The following is a 24,255-nucleotide window of genomic DNA, read 5'->3' as shown; positions in this document are numbered from 1 at the left end:
GAGGCGAGGCCGTTTCTCATTTTCGAGGTAGCTCGAGGAGACCAAGGCAGAAATCACACGAAATGATTGTGTCGTCCAGATAGGATATTTTCCTCACTCCGTCCACAGATCATGTCTCACCAAAGCACTAAGATCCGTAGACTTGAGCACATCGGCACTTGACTGGACGTAAGCCACGATTTCTGAGTAACGTCTGCACTTTACGAATGCAGGCTGCCGACATGTGCGCCGTGAGACGGCCGATGGGCGGCAAAGAGACGAGAAGAAGAACTTAGGAGCTGGTCTAGAGTCGACTCAAGAGAGGGCTTGTTGAATCAATCAGCTTGCCCGAGTCAGAGTCGACGATCATCGCGATTGCTATCATTCGTCAGTGGCAGAGAAGATGCTTCTCCGTTGAATGCCATCCGGCTAATTGAATCGTTCGCACTTCTCCCGCGGACGCAGTTCCTGACAGCAGATGGCTGGTGAAACGTGTGGCACAATGGTGAAGCAAGCAGTCGGGAGGATTCGCCGCGTCTCACAAGCCAGCAGGCAAGCTGCTTCGCCTCAAGCAGCGTACGCAACCCCTCTGCACAAAAGTTGGAAGAATGCTGCAGGCCAAGTGCGTTGATATGCAGATAGGCCAGACAATCGCCATGGCAGGCGTGAATGGCGTGGCTGGCCGGGCAGAGGCGTTCTCACGTGCCGTGCAGTGCTTCGATAGCGTGGATGCATGGATATCCTGGTGGCGGGCCGGGGAAGATGGGATTGCCAATTTCAGGTTTGGCCATGCTGGAGCGTGTCGCGTGTGCTGCTTCCGGGATTGATATTACTGTTGCGTGGTGGGAGAAGGAGGAGGAGAAGAGGACGTGTGGTGTTGATTTGGGCGGTTTGACGATAGCCGTTGGCAAAGTTTAAGGATAGATAGCAACGAGATGAGGCGAAAGCATGATGCTGATGCCGGGCCTCACGTGTCGGCGCTACGCTTTGATTGCATGCTCTAGCGCCCATCCACACCTATCCTGCTTCCTTTCTGCGGCGGGCGAGTTGCAGAGTTGGCGATACATGCGCGGGTGCGGCTGTCGTCTGTCTCTTTGCATCTTGTGCGTGTCGTTCGCTTCCCACTCCGCCCCTCCTTTGCACCCGTCAGCGCCCAGGCGCCGCCAGAAACCTTCGCCCGCCGGTCGCCAATTGCATGCAGCCGACACGGCAATACACTTCAGCGCCCACTAGCAACGTGCGAGCTTAATCCATCCTGCGCCCACCCGCGTCGAGACCAACTTCCTGCTCCGACTACATCACCGCTTGCTGTCCCACCGGACTGCTGCGTCCACGCCGCTTCTGAATGCGCGGCAAGCGCATATCGCTCCGACACGGCCACCCGGCGACCTGACCTCCCACCGACCGCATTGCGACACAGCAGCAGCACTTCCACCCTCAGGAGTCGCGACTGCTCGTTGTTGTCCAACACCACCGCGGCCGACACTCGCTCGGCGGCAGCGAAGGCTCACCACTTCGTCCACACCAACTGCATACCCTCGTTTGATACACCCATTGACCACCACCATACCCGCATTACTCCGCCACCATGTTACGCCCGGCGACGCCCTTGTCCATCATCTTCCTCGTCGCCTTCGTCTTGCTACTGCTGAGCACCATATCAACACCCGTTATCAAGGGAATCCCGCTCGGCAGCTTCCAAGGGTACAACTTTGGCGTGCTAGGGTGGTGCAAAGGCGATCGCTGTGAAGGTCCGCGCGTGGGATACAGTACAAGTACGTCGTCCACTTTTCATGTCCTCGATATCAAATCTAACATCATACCCACAGACGGCCTCTTTAGCGGCCCCAACACCGATCAGGACTTTAGCCTCCCCCAAGATACCCGAAACAGCCTCTCCTCCATCCTCATCGTCCACCCTATCGCCGCCTTCCTCGCACTGGTATGCTTCGGCCTTGCAGTGGCCGCTCACTTCCATGGCCCGAGCCATTCGCCGCGATACCTCCTGGCCCTCCTCATCCTCACCTTCCCGACCCTCCTCATCACCCTCCTCGCCTTCCTCGTCGATATCCTGCTCTTCGTCCCGCACATGCAATGGGGCGGCTGGATCGTGCTGGCGGCCACCATTCTCATCATTGGTTCCAGTATAGTAACATGTGCTATGCGGAGGACTTTGGTCAGTCGCAAGGCTCGCAAGAAGCGCATCGAAGAGAATGCAGACATGAGCGGTGCCGCATACTACGAGAATCTGGCGCAGGACCGATTGATGGTTGATCAACTCCCCAAAGCGGACAGTCCACCTCCAATGAGTGGCAGCACTGCGGTGGATAAGTCAGCCAGTCAGTTCGCGACCTATGAGATGAAGAGGCAAGATACGCATACAAGTGAAGGCGGCACACATAGCTTTCAAGACGATCGCACCCCGTTGAACCCAACACCGAGCATTCGATCTGGAAGCACCAATGGAAGAAGCCCGTACGGTCCTGACGCGAATGCTCCACCAATGCCTAGGCCGAGTCAAGAGGCAGCGAATGGAATGCCTAGAAGACCAAGCAGAGATCAGTATGGCAATCCTATTCCGCCAGCCGCTGAGATGGGGATGCCGATAGGAGGCGTGTTGAGGCATCAGAACTCACAGGGTTCCCTTGGATCCAACCGATCGAATGGATACCCACCACCACGAGGCAGAGGATACGGTCCACCACCGCGAGGCTACGGTCCACCCAGAGGCGGTTACGGCCCACCACCTAGAGGAGGCTTTCCACCACGAGGCAGAGGATATGGCCCGCCTCCGAGAGGTTACGGCCCTCCCAGAGGTGGGTATGGCCCAATGATGGGACGTGGAGGACCGCCACCGCGACCAGGTCCACCGCCTGGCTATGGCAACGATCCATACTACGGCGGACCCAGAAATGGCCCTTCACCACCGATGGGACCTCCACCCATGGCACAGCCACCGCCGCCACAACCGATGCCCGACCACGACCAATTCGTGGCAGGGCCTGTTCTCCCTATAGGTCAGGCGATTGAGATGGATGAGCGCACAGGCAGCCCACAGCGAAGCCCACAACACGAGGACCCGTATCAAAACGGCCAGTATGGATTGAGGGATAGCGATGTGGATGTTGCGGGAATGGTAGGCTTGCAGCAAGGTCAGAACCAGCATCAACAGCATGGACGATTGGCTCCCGTGCGGCAAGACAGCAACCGAGAGAGTGATGTGCGAAGTCCGAGTAGCATATACTCTGACCAGTAAGTAGATCTACACAGGGGTGCCTTGGTATGTGAGGAGTCTGACAATGGTCTCGTAGAACGTACGTGCCACCTCGACAGCAGTGGAGTGGAGTGCCAGCTCCGTTAGGAGTGTCTCAGCCGGGAGGCATTGCCTCGCGGGCGACGATGGAAACGCAAACGTCCGGATCGTCTGATCCTCACACCTCCTCATCTGCGTCCGCTGCAGCGCCTTCTTCAAGAGTGCTGCCCCTCTCGCCGGTGCCAGGGTCGCCAACTTCATCCTCTGTTCGCGGCTCTCACTCACCACGACATCATCGATCGAATAGCGAAAACTACTACGAAGATGTCGACCCACGATTCGCAGAAGACCCGCAACAACAAGTTCCTGGTGGCTTCCACGCCATGAGCCATGATCCCTCGCATCGAGAGAGCGGCATCCCCAACGCTCTCACTCCAGGCCCTCAATACACAGGTCGTACGTCTTTCTTTTCCTTACCTCCCACCCCACCCAGCTCTTGACATGACTTATCTGCTCCCCCTTAATGCGCCGCTGATTTTGGGCCTACAGCTCATCGCTTATGATCATAGATCCCACCCAAACAAACCCTTCATACCTCCAACCTTCCGACGAGCACTCACGTCCAGCTTCGGACACCTCCAACGGCCTCCTCGAACCCATCCCAGACGGCGCACGCTCTCCGGCCGAAGGCTCCGAAGCGTCTCACTTCACCTCCATCTCCCAGCGCGGCATCAATCCTGCATGGCGACCTGGCCCAGGCAGCGCACCACCAGGCCAAGCATCCATCTTCGCAGGCAGTTCCGCAAGCGCCGTCCAGCGAAGAAAAGAAGACGTCATCCTCAACGCAAACCCCGACTTCGCCCTCCCAGGCATGGGCCGCGGCCATGGCAGAGGACGCGGACGAGGCGGAACTCTCCCACCCCCAAGTCTCACAGGCGGAGGCCTGACGCCCGCCGGTCGGTATCCCAGCCCAGGGGACATCTAGGTAATGCGCGGAGAACAACGGAGCGGTATTATGCGTGCTCTCCCCAACGGCTCGCCGCGACGACGGCGAAGCGCGGAGTGGAGGCGCAGTGAGTGGGGGATTGACGCTTGGACGCCCACGAAGAAGAATAAAAAAAGAAGTGTTGGTGGGTACGCGGCTTCCAGCGCCAGTATGAGCATGAGCATGGGACGGAGGAGTCTGGGCAGTTCGAGTTTGGCGGGGATTCAGGAGCGGTGGAGTGAGTGGTCGGATTGATTTGATTGTGAAGGGGGAAAAGCATGGCGCCTTTGAAAATGAGATATTGACGGCCTTGAGGCGCGATAGAGACGGCCTGATTGTTATGTTATTTTTTTTGTTTGGTGCATGGGGTTTTTGTATAGATCGCTATGAGAGAGAGAGAGAGAGCGTTCGTGATGGAAGGATTGAGCGGGTTTAGAAGACAGAGAGTCTTTAATGAAATGATACAAAGCCTCTTAGCAAGGGCGTATGTGAAAAACAGATAGCTTTTCATGAAGACGTAGGTCCACGGTGGTAAGTGTGCCGATCGTGCATGTGAGAGGAGAAGGAGGACCCATTTCACTCTTAAGACGAAGATTTCTGAGGGTAGAATAGGAGAAGAAAAGTGAATGAAGGAGACGAAAGTAGGGGACGTCGTGGATTTCTGCTTGTGTCTTTCCTGCTGAAGTGGATGGCTGTTACAGTAATAAGTACCACTTCTCTGAAGAATTCTTGCCCTCTCTTTCCTTTCCCCTTAACACTTGACTCTGTCTTAGGTCATTTCTGAAGCCCCATCGTTTCTCTCAGCCCACCGGATCCGCTCCCCATTAACCCTTCACGACACCACCCAACCCACCCTCTAAACCACACAAATCGGCCCCGCCTTCTGCACCCCATAGTACGTCTCAAACCCCGTATCATAACTCGACTCCGCATTCCGAAAATTACACTGCGTGCTCTGCCCGCCCCTCGAACAGTCCCATTCACCGCTCCCCTCCACGACGGGGATGGAGACGTTGTTGAGCACGCTGTTGCGGTAGGCGAAGTATTCCTGGATTTGGAGCGTGAAGTTGTAGGCGCCTGAGTAAGAGGTGAGGAGGGCGTAGTAGCCCCAGCCGCTGTCGGTGGTGGCGCAGGGGGTCCAGCAGGTTGGTGGGGTGGTTGTCCTAACGTAAGTTAGTATTTGGTTGTTGATGTGATGTTGGGGGGGGGTTGGAGTTGGGGTTGATGGATCTTTACCAGCTTATGGTGCAGTTTGCAGGGTTGTTGCCGCCTTGTTCGAAGACGGCGTCGGGGTTGGAGATTGTGAAGGCTAGGGCGTGGGATTCGGAGGGGATGCGGACGTCGCTGGCACGGAAGTCGGTGAGGTGGAAGTACAGGGCGTTGGTGGTTGTGGCGGCCAAGGAAGCGAGAAGGGCGAGGGATTTGTGGAGGAGCATGTTGCGATTTGCTGGTGTTGGTGTCTGAGTTTGTTGACAGGGTTGAATGGATGGCTGTTTGCTGCTGAAGGAAGAGGAAAGTCGATGGTTGAAGGAGCTGTTCTTATATCTTTACCCTCTGTGGCGAGTTCAGCTTGGTCGTCTACGTTGATGGCGATGGTACAGTAACATCTTGCACTCCGCCAGACGCTCGGTCATCACTGACCAAAACCTGATCTCAACAATGAAACGGAGATCAAATACCAAGCCAGAACACGAGCCGATGGTTGCACAAATGAATCGCCGGTGGTGGATTTCTGGGCCAGTTGCACGAAGCGACGTCGGCTTGGCCGAAAGAAATGTGGGTCGTTTCTTTTCTTGGAGTTGAGAAATCGTTGAAAGACATGTTCATAGTGAAGAAGTTTGGACGGTCATCTGCTTGTCATCAGTAACAAGGACGATGTGACGTCTCACAGAGGGTTCTGCCGGCAAATGCTGCCGTCTTGGAGCGGAAGCAGGGGCGGAGCGATGCAAAGGGTGCCTTGCAGCACAATGTGCCATTGGATCGCGCCATGTACAATTTAAAAGCTTACCTCGCTTTGATGACCAAGACTGCACAGCATGATGTAGCGGTCGACCAGCTTCATTTTCCCGACGCTTTGTGCTTCGATTCGCACGCCGACCGCACAATAGGGCCATCTCGAGCCTCATCTGTCGTCGGTGAAGAGAAGCATTCAGCTCCATGCCTTGATCTCACAACTTGTGACGTGCCTCGATAATAGAATACTCGATCCAATCCCGGCATGTGAGGACTTGACCAAGCTCAGCAGCGACAGTCGCGTTGTGGTAATGCCGTGGAGGAACGGAGAGAGGCCGCCGATTTCTTGCGAGTATCGATGTTCATGCCTCATCCTTCAAACGTTGAAACCTTGTTCGCATGTGCCGAATCGTGGTATACAGCACCGTCCTGAAGGCCCTGCCCTCGTCTTCGGCCACAGATGACACCCAACCACGCACTTCAGAATCAGAACATGTCATGAGTTCGCGAATCTCGCGGGCTGGCAGACGGCCTACCCGTTCTATCTCCGCGAAACTCAGCGTTGGCATGAGTTTCCCCATACCGAAGTCTGTTGTCAGGCACCTGGCTATGTCTTGAATGGCCTTGGGGGAGAGCCCCGGTTCGAGAAGGCGGTCGATAATGTCTTGCAGCAACTCAGACAGAGGATCGCCAGCTTCATGACCGTACCAGTACCTTGCGTCGCCGTCCTTGTCACCAGTGTGGGCCTTCCAGCACGATCCGGGCAAATGGCGAAGGACACCCTCCTTCACATTCTGCTCAAGTCTTAGGTCGAAAGCCGTCAGCCACTCAGCAGTCGACTCTGTGATGTGTAGCTTCGTAACATATTTCAAATACTTATATCCTATCGCGTCAATCCAGGCTGCCGGTCGTACCCTCTTCGAGCTGCAGGTTGGGGAGGTGCAGAAGGCGGGCGATTGGTGGCGATGTTGATAGTTGCAGCTATAATGCAAATTGTCGAGGATGAAGGAGTTGACATGATAGTACATTGGCAGTGTTTCTTCTCTGAACTGAGAACATATACGTGAAATGCCGGGTTGATGAGGTTGCGCAAGCACTTTGATCGGCTTGTCTTGGTAGAGGGCATATCGCCAGATAGTGGCTCTCACCTCGGCGGGGAGCTTGAACAAACCTGTCGAGATGGTCTCGGGTGCCATAGTAGTTGTTGGTTTTGCGGAGAAAGAGCAGTGTTTCAGTGATGGAGCGCTGTTGTTGAATCAAGGCCCGTGGCTGTTCGAGTGAAGCTGCTTAGATGATTCGAAGCGTTGTGTCTGCCAGTCTGGTACCGCAAGTGACGAGTTGTTGGAACTGAGGAATCGCGTTGTCTTCTAGCCAAGGCGAATTGACGAAGTCGCGAAGTCGCACGCCATCACGTGATTGCTCATCCTGTACTAGTGCAAAGCCCGCCAAGACTGCTGCCCACTTCGGCGAAAAGTTCAAGACCTCGTGCTGGCTGGCGACATCCAGCGGAGTCTGAAGACATCGACAACACCACCGACACCCCCGGGACACCGCCAAAATGAGTACGTCGAACCACACAGACTATCGCGATGGAGGAGATGGCCGTGCTAACAATGGACAATAGCCAAGGGAACGTCCAGCTTCGGAAAGCGCCACAACAAGACGCACGTCCTGTGCAGACGCTGCGGTAAGTCGAGCAGAACAGAGATGAGAGGAGATGGACAGAGCCTGGGAGTGTGAATGGAGTAGTCTGCGATTGGACATTGTCGGGGGGAAGAAAGGCGATTTGACGGAACGAATGCTGATTGATATTGTGACATCCAGGCCGCCGCTCTATGCACGTCCAGAAGCACACCTGCGCCAACTGCGGATACCCAAGCGCCGGCATTAGAAAGTGTACGTCGAATCATTCCCCTTCCCAACCACGCACACGACCTTCGGGATCAATTCGACCGCCAAGCCACGAGACGACCAATACTAACATCTAACCCACAGACAATTGGGGTGAGAAGGCCAAGCGGAGAAAGACCACCGGCTCCGGCCGCATGCGATCGCTCAAGCTCGTCCCACGCAAGTTCAAGAACGGATTCCAGCTCGGTACGCCAAAGGGCGCTCGCGGCCCAGCCAACCAGTAAATTCTTCGCATGGGATGACAACGGGGATGGATGAAGCATGAGCTGGGTTGCACGGAGTTCAAAGGCGGACGGGCACACCTCGATTTGAAGGCAGGCATGGACACAACAGGTGCTTTCGCGATTGCGTTACGCACAGAGCTTGCTGCGATGAGCGCTTTGCTGGCGTGGGCTTAGTAGCTAGCTCCAGAATAAGAGTATGGCGAACGGCTGAATTGAGCGACTTCAATGAACGACATGTGGCATATCAAAGACTCCGTCACAGTTACTATCAGGGATGTGAACGCTTGGAGCATGTTCCGCTGTGAGACAACGCATACGAGCGTGCCTACATGAACGTGCTCACACCACCCCGAAACCCTTCAAACACCTCCACCGGGAACGCATCTGCCATTGCCAGGTACCCTGCCACATTCGGATGCAAGCAATCACCAGAATCAAACCTCGGATCCAACATCGTCGCATTCCTCTCATCCCTAACTACAGCATCAAAATCCACCAAAGCGTCAAATCCACCAAAGCGTCAAATCCACCTCTCCTCCCAACATTCTCCCTAATCCACCCATTAACCCTCACCCTCGTAGCCTCCCTCAAAGGATCCGAATATGGCTGCAGTGTCGTATTCACACACCCAAAAGGCGTAATCGTCGCCCCCAACACAGGGATACCTCTGTCGTGAATCCTCGTGACGATCTGCTGTTTTGCCTGGATCAACCTATCGCCCGTGAGGGTTTGATTGGCGACCGTGGCGTCCGCATCGCCGATGTCGTTGACGCCTTCGAAGACGAGGGCGTACTTCACGCCGGCGTGCGCGAGGACGTCGCGATCGAGGCGCGAGATGGCGCTGGGTCCTAGGCCGTCTTCCAAGACGCGGTTGCCGCCGGCTGCTTGGTTTGAGATGGCAATTGTGCGGAGGAGAGGAGCCTTTTCTTGCTGGAGACGGTCGAAGAGGAGGTCTGGCCAGCGGTTGTTGCCGTTGTTGTCGCTGGCGCGGCCGTCGGTGATGCTGTCGCCTATGAGGGCTATGGTGGAGTAGGAGGGTGGTTGCCAGGCTTCGAGGGCGGAGAGGAAGTACCAGTGGAAGACCTCTTGGGTGAATGGGGAGGTGATGTTCGGGCTGGTGGTGAAATCGCCGGAAGAGATGTAGGAGGACGTTCGTGAGCCTGGGTGCGAGGTTATGTATTGCGTTGCTTGGCCTGTCGCCAGGTAGATGGATGTGGACAGGATCTGGTTCGTTTCGATGGGAAAGGCGAGGGGGTCCGAGACTGCCAGCGCGCCGGGAGAGATTGTGATGCTACGATTCCCCGAGAACGTCACTTGCTGTAGGGTGGTGGCGTTGATGAAGCTCGATCCTGTGAGGTTCTGGCCTGCTGGTGCCGTGGGTATGGCGATGGTCATGGAGGTTATTGGGAGGTCTGTCAGGCCGAAGGCGTTGGAGAGACGGATGCGGATCTGTGAGGATGGAGTTGTTACGTGGAAGGTTTGACGGATTGTGGAGTTGAAGAAGACGAGGTTCGTTTGGTTGAAGGGGGAAGGATGCAGATTGGAGAACTCGGTGAGCTGAGGCATGGCGGTCCACGTGTCGACCCAGTGGCCATTGGGGGGATCTGGCTGAAGGACTCCATCGTGGCTAGAGCTGAATGACGAGGCGAGAGAGAAATCGAGGAATAGCAATACATGAAGGAACAAGCAGAATTGAGACATTTTGGGGTTTGCTGGGCTGATTTACAACCCCAAGATTCATCTAACTCTCGCTCACTTTTGTACAGTCCTTCAAGAAGGAGCGTGGTAGTATTGCCGACATCTGTCTCCCATTCTCCCGTGCCGTGATATCCTGAGATGTGTTAGAGGGGGTGGTTGGACAGCATAGATTGCTTGACTCCCGGCTAAATGCAGAGGGGCAATGGAATAGACTTTGTTCCTGCGTGCAATTTACACGATCATCGGCGGCTCGGCTACGAGATATTGAGGCTGATATCTTGAATGAATATGTGTTGTGATGGATCCTGAGAGCGAAGATGGTGCTGCCGTTGAACAGAGTTGACGTTGGACACAGTTAGCCGAGATATCCGAATTCAGGCAACAAGGCAGAAAGGGTTAGCCGGTCAATTATCCGAACCTTGGATCTCGAATTCTCTGCTTGAACACGGAAACATCAGACAACGCACCAACATTTCGAGGCGATGCTCACAGAGCACTTCATAGCCTCTGTGGGCACTCCCACAAAGCCGCCGGGGACAAACATTGCCAAAGATGCAGCCATCTTCCTCCACGAGTTCCAGCCACTTTCTCAGCAGCGATCCATCCTCAAGAAATCCGCTACAGCTCCGAACTGTCTGGCTGTGAGTGAGACTCACATATTTGCCGCTCAAGAAAACAAAGGCGTTGTACATGTCTACAACCGAGAAAAGGGCAACCAGGAAGCAATTGTGCCTTTTACCGAACGGATCTCCTCCATCACTTTGGCCTGCAATGACTCCGTACTCATCCTTGGAACTGTTGAGGGACGCATCTTTTTATGGGAGACATACTCCGGGAGGCAAGTGACGACTACACAAGCACACCTGCAAGCGGTCACTTCGGTCAAGGTAGATGCGACATCGAACTTTCTCCTCTCGGCATCCAAGGATTCCACGGTGCATGTTTGGTCGGTCCCAGCTCTGCTCTCCTTTTCAACCGCTGGCGATGTCTCACCGCTGAGGACTTTCTCATCACATCGCGGTGAGATCACTTCGCTGGTACTTGGACACAGCGCCTCGCATTGCAACTTCGCCGTGTCTGTATCGAAGGATAGGACTTGCTTGATATGGGACTACCGGACGAATCACCTGCTGCGAACATACCTTTTGCCTGGTGTTCCGCTCTGCTTGTGCCTGGACCCTGCCGATCGATCTGTCTATGTGGGATATGAGGATGGCAGCATACAACAGATAGACTTGTATGCCTCACCTATTGGATCTCTTGATGCCGTTCAGAATGGCAAGAATCCGACCGATCCCGTTCAGCCGCCTACTTCCTCAATATGGAAAGTTGCGGACTCTTCTCATGGGGCTACGCTTAGCCTCGATGTTTCCTTCGACGGAAATGTGGTGATATCTGGCCATCAGTCCGGTGCTATTCTGAGCTGGGATGTTGCAAGAGGGAATTTCATATCGTCGCAGACACAACACACGCTGCCGGCGCCGGTGAACTGCCTGTCTTTCTTGCCCGTCACTGGATTTGCTACATCCGCTTCGACAAGTCCGCAAAAGAATACGAAGATCCATGAAGCTGTCAAACCTAAGTTCGCCGCCTTCGATACTGCAGACTCTGGTACGGTACCCGGCAACTATACTGTTCAAGTCCGGTTCCCCAAAGACCTGCACCTCTCACGGAGTCACAAGAAGCCATCAGATTTCATGACTGCCCTTACCGCTCCATCATTTCCAACGGCATTGCTCGATGAGGGTCTCTGTGAACTCGCATCTTGGGGCAAAACTGCCTCAAATCAGTCCAACGGACATGCAGACGGCCCCGATGAGGACTTCATGGCCCTCGACGAGCCTTCTGCGGACGCCGGCAAGATGTCTTTGGAAGATGAGAATGCCCAACTGAAGCTCGAATTGGACGCACTGAGGAGAGTCCAAAAGACAAGCTTTGACAAAATGGGAAAGCTGAATGAAGACAGAAAAGCGCTGTTGAAGCGCGAACAAGCCCGGTTGGCAAGAAAGGGTAGTCGAAAACCCAACGGCAAGATCGCCCCACAGAGCGACGAGGACCTTACAGACGAAGATTCTGGATGATGGAGATTTGATGTTTCGAGATCAGTATACCAGCAAAGAGCGGATGTGTGTACAATGTGGCATTGCGTGGCAAGGAACCAATTGTTCCCAAGCCGAACCACCTTGGCATCACATTTCATGCAAGGTCGCCCAAAAAAGAGATTTCTATTCCAGGGCAACACTCTACATTCCTCACCCCGGCCTCCACAGCCACGTATTTGTTTTGCGTTTCGGAGATGGAATGTAGCCTTTACCTGATCATCCAGAGCGACGACGAACTCTCCACAAACGCCACGGCCGAGCACTGGTTGCGTCGACAGTCAGTCGTTGTATTGGGCATCCATCGCTAACACGGAATCTTCGTTTCATTATGGGCCTCGCTCGTTCTTTTGTCGCATTGGCGACTTCCACATTCATTCTTCAAGCACAAGCTGGACCTCATCCACGCCACTTCAAGCATCAGGCGGTCAAGATTGAGCGCAGACAAGATGGTCCGCCGATCGAAGCACCAACAACACAGGCAGAACCAGCGGTTACTACATCCAATGCAGTACTTACCTACATTACGCCATCTCCTGGAGCCACGCCGATACCGATCACAGAGCAAAGCCAGCTCGTGACTTCTTTCGTTCCACAGTTCACCATCTGCGACCTTCCTCCCCAGGCCGTCTTCCCAGTCACACCGTTACCGCAGACAACGATTACAGCACCCTACAGAAACTACTCCATCTCGATTCCTACTGGAACTGGCACGTGCGAGACTATCTACAGCCCGACAAACACTATGGTCTGCGCGACCACCCTGACTGGGCTGGTCTCGCAATACACCGTCAGCGCATGTGATCAGGATATTACGTTCTCCACTGAATATGGCTATGTCTTGGCCAGACCAACTGTGAACGCAACGGTATCTGCTGGCCTAGCAGCAAGCGCAAGTGCTGCCATCACACCGGCACCAACAATCCAAACGCTCACCACGTATCTGGTGGCTCCATGGGAAGCGGTCACAGCTGGACTTGCACCTGAAGAAGTCCGACTAAAGGTGTGCGCCAAGTACGCCAACGGTACCAACGAGTGTATTGAGCAATACGAAGTCTGGCATACTTCGCTTCTCACGGAGACTGCCACAACTACGACGTCGGTTAACATATCGACTACAATCCACGGAAATGCGCAAGTCATCGTTGCTACCTACGCCGCGAACATCACTGAAGCAGTCAGCACCTTCAGGATGACTACAGACATGGAGCTGGAATACAAGACCGAACTTGAGACGACTGAGCGTGAGAAGGTGACACCAACCACAGCGCCTACGAGCTACATTACCATGACGCTTGAAAATGCCACTCCAACGAGTTCTGACGCTATGTATGTCTTGTCTACATCCTATTATGGGAGTTTGCTGACCATTCCTGCAGTACCACGATAAGATCAACCATCCGCCGTACCAGCACCACTACTGTTTATGTCGGCACATCCACAGCTACTCTTCCTGACGTTGCTGCTCCGGCTACCACTGCGCCGCCTGGGGACGATGGCGCTCTTCCCACTCCAACGTGAGTAGGGTATGAGCTGTAGCGTCTATATGCGACACTAACATCTTGCAGGGATTCCGTCGATTGGGTGAGCATGCTCGGGATTGAGACTGCTCGTTGAGCAGGAACAACGACACGGCTGTGTAGGTAATAGTGCACGTAGAACCTCTGTATGCCTTCTCAATGTACTGTAATCTATGCTGTAGCGCTGGTCGTATCTTCAATTTCTTTTCAAGTCCTTTTATGGACACCACAATCGAATGTAAAGGGGTCGTCCGGCTTTGTGCGTGCCTGAGGCGATTCATACTTCGAGTATCCCAGCCACGGGAACAACGCCTCTCGCGTATGGAAACGCGAATCGCAATACAGTTGAGAATGAGCCTCCTGTCTCGGTAGAGGACAAGTCGAGCATGGTGAGCACAAGACGTTGTCGCCCGCTTTCCAACGGTCTTCTCATCTTGAACGTTCACTTCACTTCCCCAGACCCACCTCCGCAATCCACTCACATGCAAGTGAAGGATCGTTCACTCAATACTCTGTAATCTATACAAACATCGACGGCCAAACGCAAAGTCATCAATACTTCAATCTAAAACCAGTCAACACCAGCAGATATTGCAGGCCTCGACATATGCCAAGCCCTCATTGATTGCGCCGTTCGACATTGCTGATTGCCACAACGTTGCTCAGCTCGCTACGCTCCTCCAGCACTGCATTTGGCGTGTCAGCACACGTTCCAGCGAATAGTGGACGCCGATCATTTTGTACAGAAGTACATCGACTATGCTCTGTATAAGACTCTCGTAACCCGTTCCTGCGACCATGGTTCGGCACATTACGTCTACTACCTTCGTTGGTACACACGTTCGCTCCACGAGACTGTCGTTCCAAGGATCCGCCAACTCCCTAGCACGACACGACGTTGAAGATCACGAGAAGAAGATAATTTCACGATGCAGGTCCTCAACACAATCGTTGCCCTTGCTGGCCTCGCTGCTGCTTTGCCAGCACCTGATGCTTCGACTTCAGCGGCTTGCACGAACTACGTGACGAGCTCGACGTGCTCTGCTGTCTACCAGCCTTACGTTTCGACGGTGTCTTACAATGCCGTTCAGACGGTTACTGTAACACAGTATCAGCCTGTTACCACGACCACGGAGGTCAAGAGCTATTACACTGTCACCAGCTATGGTAAATCCAATATCCCTGCCAAATCCCTCGATCAACCACTTACACCTCACAGTCCCAACGACGTACTCAACAGTCTCGACAGTCTACCCAACCTCAACAATAACCTACACAACCAGCTCCGTCACCACAATCTGCCAAACCTCAACGGTGTCCTACAAAGCCTCCTACACCACCGTCGTTCCCTCGGAAACAACCTGCCCAGCAACCTCCTCCTACGAGACGCTGTACACGTCAGAGACATACGTGGAATCAACCGTCTACACCAGCACGCCGAGCTCGTACACCACGACTTCGGAATACGCGACCTCAAGCACGAGCATCGCCACAGCGACGTCCACCTCGTGTGCGTATTATAGCAGTTGCTCGAATGGAGCTGTCGTTGCTACTTCCACAGCGGCGGCCACCGCCACGGAGTATGGCGCTAGTCCATCCTCTAGCTCTGCGGCTGCGGCAACGGCGTATGGTGAGAGTTCGTCGACGACTTCTGCTGCGACGGCCGCGGGTTATGGCGATAGTTCTTCGTCCTCGGCTGCTGCTGCCTCGACTTCTTCGGCGGGCGCTCTGGGGGTGTTGTGAGGAATGATGAGATGATTTTGTTGATGAATGACTTCTTGACGCTCGCTGATATGACTGATGTTATGAATTGATGGGATGCATTCGAAAGAGAATGAGATTAATGCTTTGAGACGGTGGGAGTGGAGATATGTAATGCATAATGTTTCAACGAAGATATATTGCCAGGTATCGAGAGACTTGTGAGAGGGATTTGTTCCTTCCTTTCCCACTCTTATGTATGTGAGATTTCTGACTACAGCAAGCTTTGCCCCCTTGAACAGGCAGCATCGGGGACACAGATCCCCATGTATGTTTTCTTGGGTAGAGCCCCGGATGCATTGAGCGGCGCGGTGCCGCCGAGATACAGTATCTTCATCAGCATCAACGCAGTAGCAGCGGCACTGTTGAACGATCTCATTGCGTCTGACTAATCATGTCTTTGTATTGTCTCGTAGTGCGATACTCAGTCGGAATCCCATCGACAGAAAGATCCGGACCTGAAAATACGTCGACAATCCCTTGGATGATCTCCGCGTAGAGGAGATCGTACTCCTTCGTAGCTGCGGCAAAGTCCTTACACTCTACCAGGATATCGAAGTCCAGATGGGGCGCGGTGGTGACGATGAAAAGAGTCGTCGGGTAGGTCGTCTCGTCTCGTCGTGCGTAGATGTCTGCGAGGATGGCTCGGTCGGGTGGTGTGTGCGTGTCTGGCCGGACTGTACGCGTGGCCATCTTGAGGTCTTGGATATGTCGTGAAAGGGTATGTAGTGAGCTTTCTGCTCGTGCTTTTGAGCCTGATAGGGATCTGTTGAGGAGTGATGGTCGTTCGAGGATCAGGTCTGGAGTGTTCTGCTACGGACTTTCGAATGGAGTGCTCTGGATTTACAACAGACGAATCTCCTACACTCGCATGGGATAGACAGAACTTTTCTCGGGGATTGACTATATTTTAACGTGGGTTCAGTGCCGTATAAATACACGACGTCAGCTGGCAGCTCTGGCGGCACAGCAGACTGGCTCTCCGTCCTGCCCACATTTTTCGCCTGACATGATTTGGAACGACTTCATGATTGAATCCCGAGAGCGAAACTAGACGTAACTTCAGTTGTGCCTGCCACCCGGACCCGTCTCATGTGTCCTGGAGCGGGGCGAGACGAGATCAACATCTGGTCATGCATGATGATGAATCCCAGTCGATTGCTCTATGCAATAGCATTTTGACGACGTGAGAAACTGCCTTTCTAGGCACTGCTCCTCACAAATGTGGTCAAGGGTCGCCTCGACAAGTTATAGATGTGTGGAAGCATTCACCGCCAAGTCGATATTGCAAGGGAAGCGGACTTGTTAGATTCTACGGAGCGTCGCCCCTCTCCTCCAACTCGAGTCTTTCGACCCTATCCCTCGTCTCCTCAACTCCACCCTCCCGCCCAACCTCAACCCACTTCCCCTCATGAAAATCATACTCAAACCCATCCCTCACCCAATCGAACGGCTTCCCACCCTCGCCACCAGGAAACGTATCGGTATGCCTGAAACGCCAAAGGCCATCCTTCGCCACGCGAGCTTCCTCCATACACTCATCAAAACTAATATCCCCGATCAAGAGCAAACCAAGCGTCCTATCAATCACGCTGAAAACGGAACGGACGGTGTCGAGAACGCCGTCCCATGCGCCATCGCTGACGATGATTGCCGTGTCGTCGCGCAAAGAGCGCTCGTCCAGAATGACGAAGGCGGACCAGTTGAGCTCGGAGCCGTTGTCTCGTTGGAGGCGGCGGAGGATGGCGTGGCACTCTCCGGGAGTTTTGTTTTTGAAAGGGCCGTTGACGACGTCGTGGTTCTCGCCGTGGACGGCTTCCTCGGTGTGTTGTGCCGTTAGATCGTCGACGAAGACGAAGAAGCTTTCGACAAAGTCGCTGGCGTTGACATCGAGGAAGTGGTCTTTGAACTATGCATTTTATTTGAGTCAGTTCTACGATTGCATCTGTATGCTGTTGGAATTGTGAGTACTCGCCTCCGCGGTCACATCTACAGTGCAGCAGACTGGCCGAAGACGTCCAGGGCGTACTTGCTCGTCCTCGGGTGGAGGCGATGGGGGTGGCATGGCTGTTGAGTTGAGTGGTGATAGGGCATGGACTACCAAAGGGTATCGTTGATATACTGATATCATAGCGTGCCTCAAAGTTCAGGCAGCGACTCCTTTGCCTAGCTGCCAAGCCTTTTCGGCAGAGTCCTCCAAATCATCAAATTATGGCCAAGGCAATGTTTGACTTTAGGAACAAAGAACATTTGGCGAAAGATGTGTCGGTTGCGTATATCTCGAAAATGAGTGGTCGTTCACTCGATCGGATCAAGAAGGGGTTGGGGGCGCTCGAGTGACCTTCACGACCAATATTTCGTCCTGTACTCTCGCAGTTCCATTCGAAGTGATATACACGCACAAGTCTCTAAAACCAGGCAACGTGTCGACCAACCCGCACTCCCATAGTCAGCTTAATCGCTACAAGCATGCAATAGAAACGATATCCTCGTACGGTCCAGGCTGAGCAGACCAACGAGGACATTCTCACCTGTCTCTCACCTACCTTCTCCAAGCGCCAGCCCATGATCAACACTGAATACTCTCAGGACACAACAAGACAAGGTCTGGGTTAGGAGCCAACGGTCTTCAATCCTGACAGGGGCCTTCATCGATTGCGAAACATTCGTCATTCCAGAAGACGGTAAGACCAAATGCGCATCAGAGGCTGATTGAATGTAGTCTTGAATCTGCGATTGCGGTCCATCACAGATCCCCATGAAGGCCAGTCAGCAAACATTTCGTCTGCGCACATGGCTGCACGTCAACGGCGTCCCGAGAGGTTGCACAACATGTCGGAGTGGAGTCCGTTGCTTGTCTTTTCCATCGGCTCCGAGTTGATGGATGTCTTTTCCGAGCTGGATATACGTCAGGGGGCGTTGGTTGCGGTTACACGACATATCAGGCCAAGATGTCCAGACATTGTCTCCTGCTCCAGAGACATCTTGAGTGCCGCGATAACCGCGAAACAGAACAGGCATCTGCGATCTGGCGGGGGGCTTTCCGTGCTCAAGAGGCAGGGCAGATTGCACTCATTGTTGGACCGTGGGCCCAACGTCATGGCATCGATGTCGTATACCCTTCCTGGCGCAGGTCACGGGCCAAATCAACAATCAACCATATAACAGACCTTCTCCGGAAGGACGACCCGGCACTGGCGAGAGAGACTTTCAACAGTCGGCAGGAAGGCGGTTGTGCACTATGCCATGCATCAACATATATGAGCACGGCGCTCGCGCCGAAAGCGTGCCACCATATCCCGAAGATGGGTATCGTGCAGTGACGAGAGAAGAAGCGGAACGCTGCATGAGCAGCGTTGAGAACCCTGCATAAGTAGTGGCGTCCATGCACGCTTGACAAGCGGCTTCCCTCTTTACTCGCGCACACGAATGGTGTCTCCAGAAGAAAGGGTCGAAGTGGCGAAGAGAAGGCTGATGAAAAAGTGCAATAGCACGAAGTAGGGGTGAAGTGACTGAAGGACATGCCTTTCTCCGCGGAAGTGAAAAGCGTGGCGAGCCCCCACTCACTGGTCCGTGCCATGCGTGCACGTGCTTGGGCCGACGACGGGGCATCCCGCCGAACGACCTTCCCGATGCAACTCACACCCTCATCGTCATCCCCATCAATGTCTTCAGCACGACTCCATGCACATTACTAGCAGCTGCTTCCTGCTGTCGAAACTTCTTCACGCCTGACCAGCTCGAGCACGGCGGCAGCACCACTAGCGTCATCCACCTCACCCAACTTTGACCTCGGATGCAAGTCCGTGCATCCGGCCCAGTAGTGTACCACGGCCATCCTTTGCTCTGCCCTTCTCCCGAACATCGCTTGACGAAAACCGCCCACGAGAAACCGACCTGCTCCCAGCACGCAAAGGAGCCACGCCTGACCGCCTCGTGGAGTCTTTGTGTCACGCCCTGGTTGTCGACAGCGGCTCGCTTGGCATTTATCAGCACGCCTGGCCCTTTGGCGATCGACGTACAGACCTTGTTCGCTACCTGCGGTCGACTCGGGCGGGCAATGGTGCCATGAGGATTGCATGCTCGAACGCATATTAAGGTTCGACACACCACTGTGACGGAACGACCTTGCCCCTGCCCTCCTCTCTCTTTGCGGGCCATCTTCACTCAGTATGAACCAACAGAGACCTCTGGTGCCGGATGGCGGTGCGTCCACTGCCTCAGGTAAGCTCTGCCATCGACTCCACGCGCCGTGCTCTGTCTAGATGCCTCCGAAGTGTTGCGTCCCCTGCCAATGAGCGCGCGCACGGCCAATGACCTTAACATTAAGCTTATGTTCTGCAGCCAGTAGTCAGGGTGAAATGGTCATTGACCACACCTTTCCCGACCCGTCGTCGTCACAGCAGAGGAAGAAGAAGCCTGGACCCAAGCGTGATGCAAAGCCTGCCCCGTCCGAGAAGCTCGAGCGGAATCGACAAGCTCAAAGGTAGGCTGTTCGTATCCATCATCGCAAAGCACCACTGACCGTGTCAAGAACACACCGAGAGCGCAAAGAGCAGTACACAAAAGAGTTAGAACTCGAAGTCTTGCGCCTGAAGGAGCTCTTCGTGACTGCATCTCGCGAGCGTGACGGCGCATCCAGTGCTCGAGATGAACTGCTCAGCGAGAGAGACCGACTATTTGCAGACAATCAAAAGCTCCTCGAGGAAAATCAACGGATGCGTGAGATTATCCAGTCGTCCTCGTCCTCCACCGATTCTGGCTACGAGGGCACCTCTGTAAGCTGCGACGTCACCAGAAACAACAGTCTGTCCGTGGCTGACGGGTATCCTGGTATGGTCGTCGACCCAAGCGGCCCAATACAGGAATACGGTACGCAGGAACCCGTGACGACCCACTGGCAACAGAGTGCGTGGGAACTCTGCGAGTCCCGGGGCTTTGCGTCTGACGGAGCGCTCCAGGAAACCTCACCACCGATAAAGACGGAGTCGACTGAGTTGGACGTGAGAAGATTCAGCTCGGCTCAGCTCGTCGCAGAACTTCCTCCTATACAAATGGACTACGACGATTTAGCTATGGACTTTGTATTATCGTACGTCGACGAAAAAAGTGCTAGAGAGGCATCTGCGATACTGACTGTATGTTCAGATTAGAAAGACCCTGCATGGGCCACATCCAGTACCTGCACGTACGAGCCCACAACTACCAGGCCTCCCAGCAAGGCGAGATGAGCGGCCAACCCCTCGAAGTCCCAGACGATGGCAAGAACCAACACATCAGTGGCCATGCATTGATGCATACCTCGCCACCTTACAGTCTCCTAATGAATGATCCCGGTAAACGATATCCAACACAGTTCCCCGACGGCCTAAGACGAGACGATCTGCTTCGGCTGTTGGACCTCAGCTCACAACTGGAAGTCAACGATCCTGAACTACCGCCAGTGAAAGCGTGGATGAAGATTATGCAAGACCAACGCTTTCGGCATTTGGGTGTGAATGACTTTTCGCTTCTCAAAGAGACCCTGCTGTCCAAGGTTCATTGCTACAGGTGAGTCTTGGCCCTTCAAGAGCAAACATAGACATGTCGACTCACAGTCCCCAGATTTGGCGCAATCGTCGAACAAAACGACCTCGAATTCGCACTAGAACATGTCCTGACATGCAAAGGCGCTGTCCTCACAGAACCCACGACGACGGCGATCCCAGCTTCAATGGCGCCGCGCGATGCAAAATCATTACCGCCCGGGACGGCATTATGATCTGAGACGACGATGACGGCCAATCAGTATTACAACGCGATGTTCGACGATCAACGATAATATTTCTCGGCAAGCCAAAAGCGAGGAGTTTCGGTCACGGTAATGTGCAGAATTCTGGGGAGTGGACGGAGTCTAGGTGTGAAGCGGGTTATTACGACACCACGATATGTCGACACGAGCGACGGCAGTATACACACGAAAGATAATGAAGGAAAGAAAGAATCAAAATATCAAAAATTCGCAAGCGGAAAGCAAAGCGAAACGAAACCAGCACCTCCTTCGACCCCAATGCCCAGCGCTCCCGAATCCAGCCCAGTCCCGGACCCAAACACCCCCTCCCCCTCCCTCGCATCACACTGTCCCTTCCCGCAGACCAGTTCTGTCAAAACTGAGTGTCTATAAGTCGAAAACCCCTCCCCTTCTACCAAGCGTCTTCGCAAAACGTGGGGGAATGGTGCAATCGGTAGCATTCAGAGGGGGCTATGGGCAGAGAATCTCTCTTTACTTTCCGGTTCTGGGGTGATAAGCTTTCGTTGATGTCGGCGGCGGAACTCTGAGAACTGGGTTGGGGCATTGGGACCTCCATGGGAGTTTTTGGGGTGGGATGGTGGGCGATGGGTGCCGTCTCTGGTTTTCTTTTTGTACGTTTGCCAGGCTCGATATGTTGTTCGTCGGGTGTTCGAGGACGCTGGACTTAGAGACGATGATAGCCGTGAGTGGGTTTTCTTCGAAGAAATGACTACCACCACAGAATCAATCCCTTCCCCATCTACACTCAAACCCCCCCCCCCCCACACAAAATCTACACAACCCCCTCCTCCACCTCCTCCTCACCCACAACAACCACCATCCACAACCCAATCCTCTCCTCATAATGCATCAACGGCGTACAATGCACCCATCTCGTCCTTCCCTCCTCCTCCCCGCCCCCTCGCTCATCCACAACATCCAACCACTTGACCTTCGCCGTCACGGCATTTCCCTCGCGAAACGCCACCTCCAGATCCTGCCGCAGCCGCCCGCTGATGTGGTGCAGGAAGTGCGACTGCAGCATTCCTGGGCAGCGCAGGCGCGGCGAGACGAAGAGGATCCGGAGGGAGGGGTGCGGGCGGACGAGGAGGTACTGTTGATGAGATGGGGTGTTAGGGGGGCGTGGATTTGGGGGAGGTTGAGTGGCACACTTACGTGTTTGTACACGCCCTCGAGACTCCCCGCCGTCTGGTTCTCGACGGGGTTCTTCGGCGCCACGCCAGGCTCCGCAGCGGCGGGTCTCTTCGCCTCATCGAACCCATCCCCCACCCCGTCTTCGATCAGCACCCGCCGGGGCGCTTTGCTGGTCGTGGCGGGTCCTGCGTCGGAGGTGGTCGTGTGCACGTAGTGCGATCCTTGGAGCAAGTACCCGCCGTGCATGCGGATGATGTCGAGTTCCTCGGCGTTGAAGAGCTGGCTGAGGGCTTTGATTTCGCGGTGGGGGTCGAGGGGTTGTTGGGTTGGTGATTCGTGAGATTGTGCGTTGGGAGAGGGTGGTGGTGGCTGTTGTTGCTGCTCGATCAGTTTTCGTAGACTCGCCATGCCGCTGCATTCTTTCAGGAGGCCGGAGACGTCCACCTGGGCGCCTAGGAAGTAGCGGACGTTCCCTCGACTGTATCGATCTCATTAGCGATATATCGCCAAACCTCGACGGTCTCAGCAACCTACCTATCCAACAACGGCGCATTCATAACCAAACTCAAAAACGGACTCCCATCCCTACGATAATTCACAAAAATCTCCGTATGATCCCGTCCCTCCTGACACGTCACCGCAAAGCGCCTCCTCGAATCCATCGTGGTCCCAGGGCCCTGCATGAAATTACAGTTGCGGCCCAAGATGTAATTCAGCGCGCAGCCCGAGTGGCGCGTGAACTCCTGCGAGGCGAGGATGATGGGATTGTTGGGGCGCGACGGGTCGGTGATGCAGAAGACCTCGGCGAGGCCGTGCGAAGTTTCGCGCAGGTGCGCGGAGAGGTTGCCCGTGATGCGGCGGTGGACGACGGCGGAGACGATGGTGATGTAGGCGTGCGAGATGTAGTAGTGCAGGTCTTCGCGGCGGAGTTCTTCGAAGGCTTGGTGGGAGACGGCGATGAGGTCTGGGCTCGCGGCGTGGGTTGGGATGGCGAAGGTGGTTCGAGATGTCGGGGTGCTCGCGGAGAGGGCGTCGATGAGCGAGTTGGTGTAGTGGAGGGCTTTGAGGGCTTTGTAGGCTTTCCAGTAGAAGGCGAGGACGGGGAGTCTCCAGGGGCGGTGTTTGCGGAGGAAGTTGGAGAATTTGAGCCGGAATTTGGGGTCGTCGAGGATCAGGCTGAGGTGTTCGCTGCTGTAGAGTTGTGAGGCTCGCTCTTCGAGGGAGTATACTCCGTTGAGCTGTTCCTGGTGAGTGGACTTGATCACGTCCCAACAGTCAGGGTCGTCGACGTTGTTGAGCTCGGTGTGTGGTACGTCACATTTGTCGGCCAGTGGGTTCTGCAGAGCAGGAAGCTGTTGTTGTTGCTGGACCGCGGCCGTTGAGCCTGACAACGCCGTCCGAAGGCTGCCGTGCGGTCGATCACGATGTGGGCGCTCAAGGCCATTGTCGTACGTATACGGAACGTTGCCAGCCCTGGATGGAGCTTTCGAACTGACTTCAGGACTCGGCGGTGTTGGTGCCGGAGGTCTCGTTCTAGTCAAAGAGTCAGCTTGTTAGTGACAGCCCTTCGAACTACGGCGACTCACGGCGGGAAGATACTATACCTTGGCCTCCCCCGTAGCGACGTCCCCTCACTCGCCTGCCCTCCACTCCCCTCCTCCTCAAGCCCCTCCAAATTAAAAGACGCCCCATCAGCCTCATCGACATGCTTCCCACTCTCGCTCGCACAGCTACCATTCTGCCCCTCACCCGCACATTCATCTTGCTCACCAACCAGTCCCGTCCTAGCACTCGACATCCTGACCGGGATAGGCATAGGCGTGTATCTCGGCACAGGCGAAGCCGCAAACTCCACCAGCGGCTCGCCGTCGACGTCTTTGTCGTGGCCCGTGATCAAGGCCTGGCCGATGGTGTGCGCGCATTGGTCTGGTGACATGCTCGAGACGG

The 24,255-nt window shown here is 54.7% G+C and overlaps 12 protein-coding genes across 12 annotated transcripts; 6 read left to right on the top strand and 6 right to left on the bottom strand.

Annotated features, from left to right (window-relative positions):
• Positions 1-1,567: 1,567 nt before the first annotated feature.
• M409DRAFT_29362 (uncharacterized protein) lies at positions 1,568-4,217 on the top strand (the record flags this gene model as incomplete). The annotated part of the gene is made up of 4 exons (XM_033809431.1): positions 1,568-1,754; positions 1,809-3,231; positions 3,291-3,688; positions 3,802-4,217. 4 exons carry the CDS (start codon positions 1,568-1,570, stop codon positions 4,215-4,217), a joined length of 2,424 nt encoding a protein of 807 aa, XP_033661162.1.
• Positions 4,218-5,073: 856 nt separating this feature from the next.
• Positions 5,074-5,653, bottom strand: M409DRAFT_60173 (uncharacterized protein; the record flags this gene model as incomplete). The annotated part of the gene is made up of 2 exons (XM_033814382.1): positions 5,074-5,380; positions 5,454-5,653. 2 exons carry the CDS (start codon positions 5,651-5,653, stop codon positions 5,074-5,076), a joined length of 507 nt encoding a protein of 168 aa, XP_033661161.1.
• Positions 5,654-6,532: 879 nt separating this feature from the next.
• M409DRAFT_29360 (uncharacterized protein) lies at positions 6,533-7,366 on the bottom strand (the record flags this gene model as incomplete). Its single annotated transcript, XM_033809430.1, has 1 exon — positions 6,533-7,366. The coding sequence occupies one exon, from the start codon at positions 7,364-7,366 to the stop codon at positions 6,533-6,535; it is 834 nt and encodes a 277-aa protein (XP_033661160.1).
• A 362-nt stretch (positions 7,367-7,728) lies between these two features.
• M409DRAFT_70608 (uncharacterized protein) lies at positions 7,729-8,305 on the top strand (the record flags this gene model as incomplete). The annotated part of the gene is made up of 4 exons (XM_033818816.1): positions 7,729-7,732; positions 7,795-7,857; positions 7,995-8,066; positions 8,166-8,305. The coding sequence occupies 4 exons, from the start codon at positions 7,729-7,731 to the stop codon at positions 8,303-8,305; spliced, it is 279 nt and encodes a 92-aa protein (XP_033661159.1).
• Positions 8,306-8,630: 325 nt separating this feature from the next.
• M409DRAFT_29358 (uncharacterized protein) lies at positions 8,631-10,006 on the bottom strand (the record flags this gene model as incomplete). The annotated part of the gene is made up of 2 exons (XM_033809429.1): positions 8,631-8,782; positions 8,836-10,006. The coding sequence occupies 2 exons, from the start codon at positions 10,004-10,006 to the stop codon at positions 8,631-8,633; spliced, it is 1,323 nt and encodes a 440-aa protein (XP_033661158.1).
• A 479-nt stretch (positions 10,007-10,485) lies between these two features.
• On the top strand, positions 10,486-12,084 carry M409DRAFT_70606 (uncharacterized protein; the record flags this gene model as incomplete). The annotated part of the gene is made up of 2 exons (XM_033818815.1): positions 10,486-11,805; positions 11,899-12,084. 2 exons carry the CDS (start codon positions 10,486-10,488, stop codon positions 12,082-12,084), a joined length of 1,506 nt encoding a protein of 501 aa, XP_033661157.1.
• A 349-nt stretch (positions 12,085-12,433) lies between these two features.
• On the top strand, positions 12,434-13,719 carry M409DRAFT_29356 (uncharacterized protein; the record flags this gene model as incomplete). The annotated part of the gene is made up of 3 exons (XM_033809428.1): positions 12,434-13,431; positions 13,482-13,619; positions 13,671-13,719. The coding sequence occupies 3 exons, from the start codon at positions 12,434-12,436 to the stop codon at positions 13,717-13,719; spliced, it is 1,185 nt and encodes a 394-aa protein (XP_033661156.1).
• Positions 13,720-14,551: 832 nt separating this feature from the next.
• Positions 14,552-15,365, top strand: M409DRAFT_29355 (uncharacterized protein; the record flags this gene model as incomplete). Its single annotated transcript, XM_033809427.1, has 2 exons — positions 14,552-14,789; positions 14,842-15,365. The coding sequence occupies 2 exons, from the start codon at positions 14,552-14,554 to the stop codon at positions 15,363-15,365; spliced, it is 762 nt and encodes a 253-aa protein (XP_033661155.1).
• Positions 15,366-15,758: 393 nt separating this feature from the next.
• Positions 15,759-16,076, bottom strand: M409DRAFT_29354 (uncharacterized protein; the record flags this gene model as incomplete). The annotated part of the gene is made up of 1 exon (XM_033809426.1): positions 15,759-16,076. One exon carries the CDS (start codon positions 16,074-16,076, stop codon positions 15,759-15,761), a length of 318 nt encoding a protein of 105 aa, XP_033661154.1.
• A 619-nt stretch (positions 16,077-16,695) lies between these two features.
• Positions 16,696-17,448, bottom strand: M409DRAFT_29353 (uncharacterized protein; the record flags this gene model as incomplete). The annotated part of the gene is made up of 2 exons (XM_033809425.1): positions 16,696-17,292; positions 17,413-17,448. 2 exons carry the CDS (start codon positions 17,446-17,448, stop codon positions 16,696-16,698), a joined length of 633 nt encoding a protein of 210 aa, XP_033661153.1.
• Positions 17,449-19,555: 2,107 nt separating this feature from the next.
• Positions 19,556-21,144, top strand: M409DRAFT_70604 (uncharacterized protein; the record flags this gene model as incomplete). Its single annotated transcript, XM_033818814.1, has 5 exons — positions 19,556-19,607; positions 19,728-19,869; positions 19,918-20,475; positions 20,532-20,933; positions 20,988-21,144. 5 exons carry the CDS (start codon positions 19,556-19,558, stop codon positions 21,142-21,144), a joined length of 1,311 nt encoding a protein of 436 aa, XP_033661152.1.
• An 802-nt stretch (positions 21,145-21,946) lies between these two features.
• On the bottom strand, positions 21,947-24,244 carry M409DRAFT_70603 (uncharacterized protein; the record flags this gene model as incomplete). Its single annotated transcript, XM_033818813.1, has 4 exons — positions 21,947-22,267; positions 22,330-22,786; positions 22,843-23,692; positions 23,944-24,244. 4 exons carry the CDS (start codon positions 24,242-24,244, stop codon positions 21,947-21,949), a joined length of 1,929 nt encoding a protein of 642 aa, XP_033661151.1.
• Positions 24,245-24,255: the final 11 nt, after the last annotated feature.

The sequence above is a fragment of the Zasmidium cellare genome (assembly GCF_010093935.1).
Source record: "Zasmidium cellare ATCC 36951 unplaced genomic scaffold M409scaffold_50, whole genome shotgun sequence".
Lineage (NCBI taxonomy): Eukaryota > Fungi > Ascomycota > Dothideomycetes > Mycosphaerellales > Mycosphaerellaceae > Zasmidium > Zasmidium cellare.
This window is presented reverse-complemented; position numbering and strand designations above follow the sequence as displayed.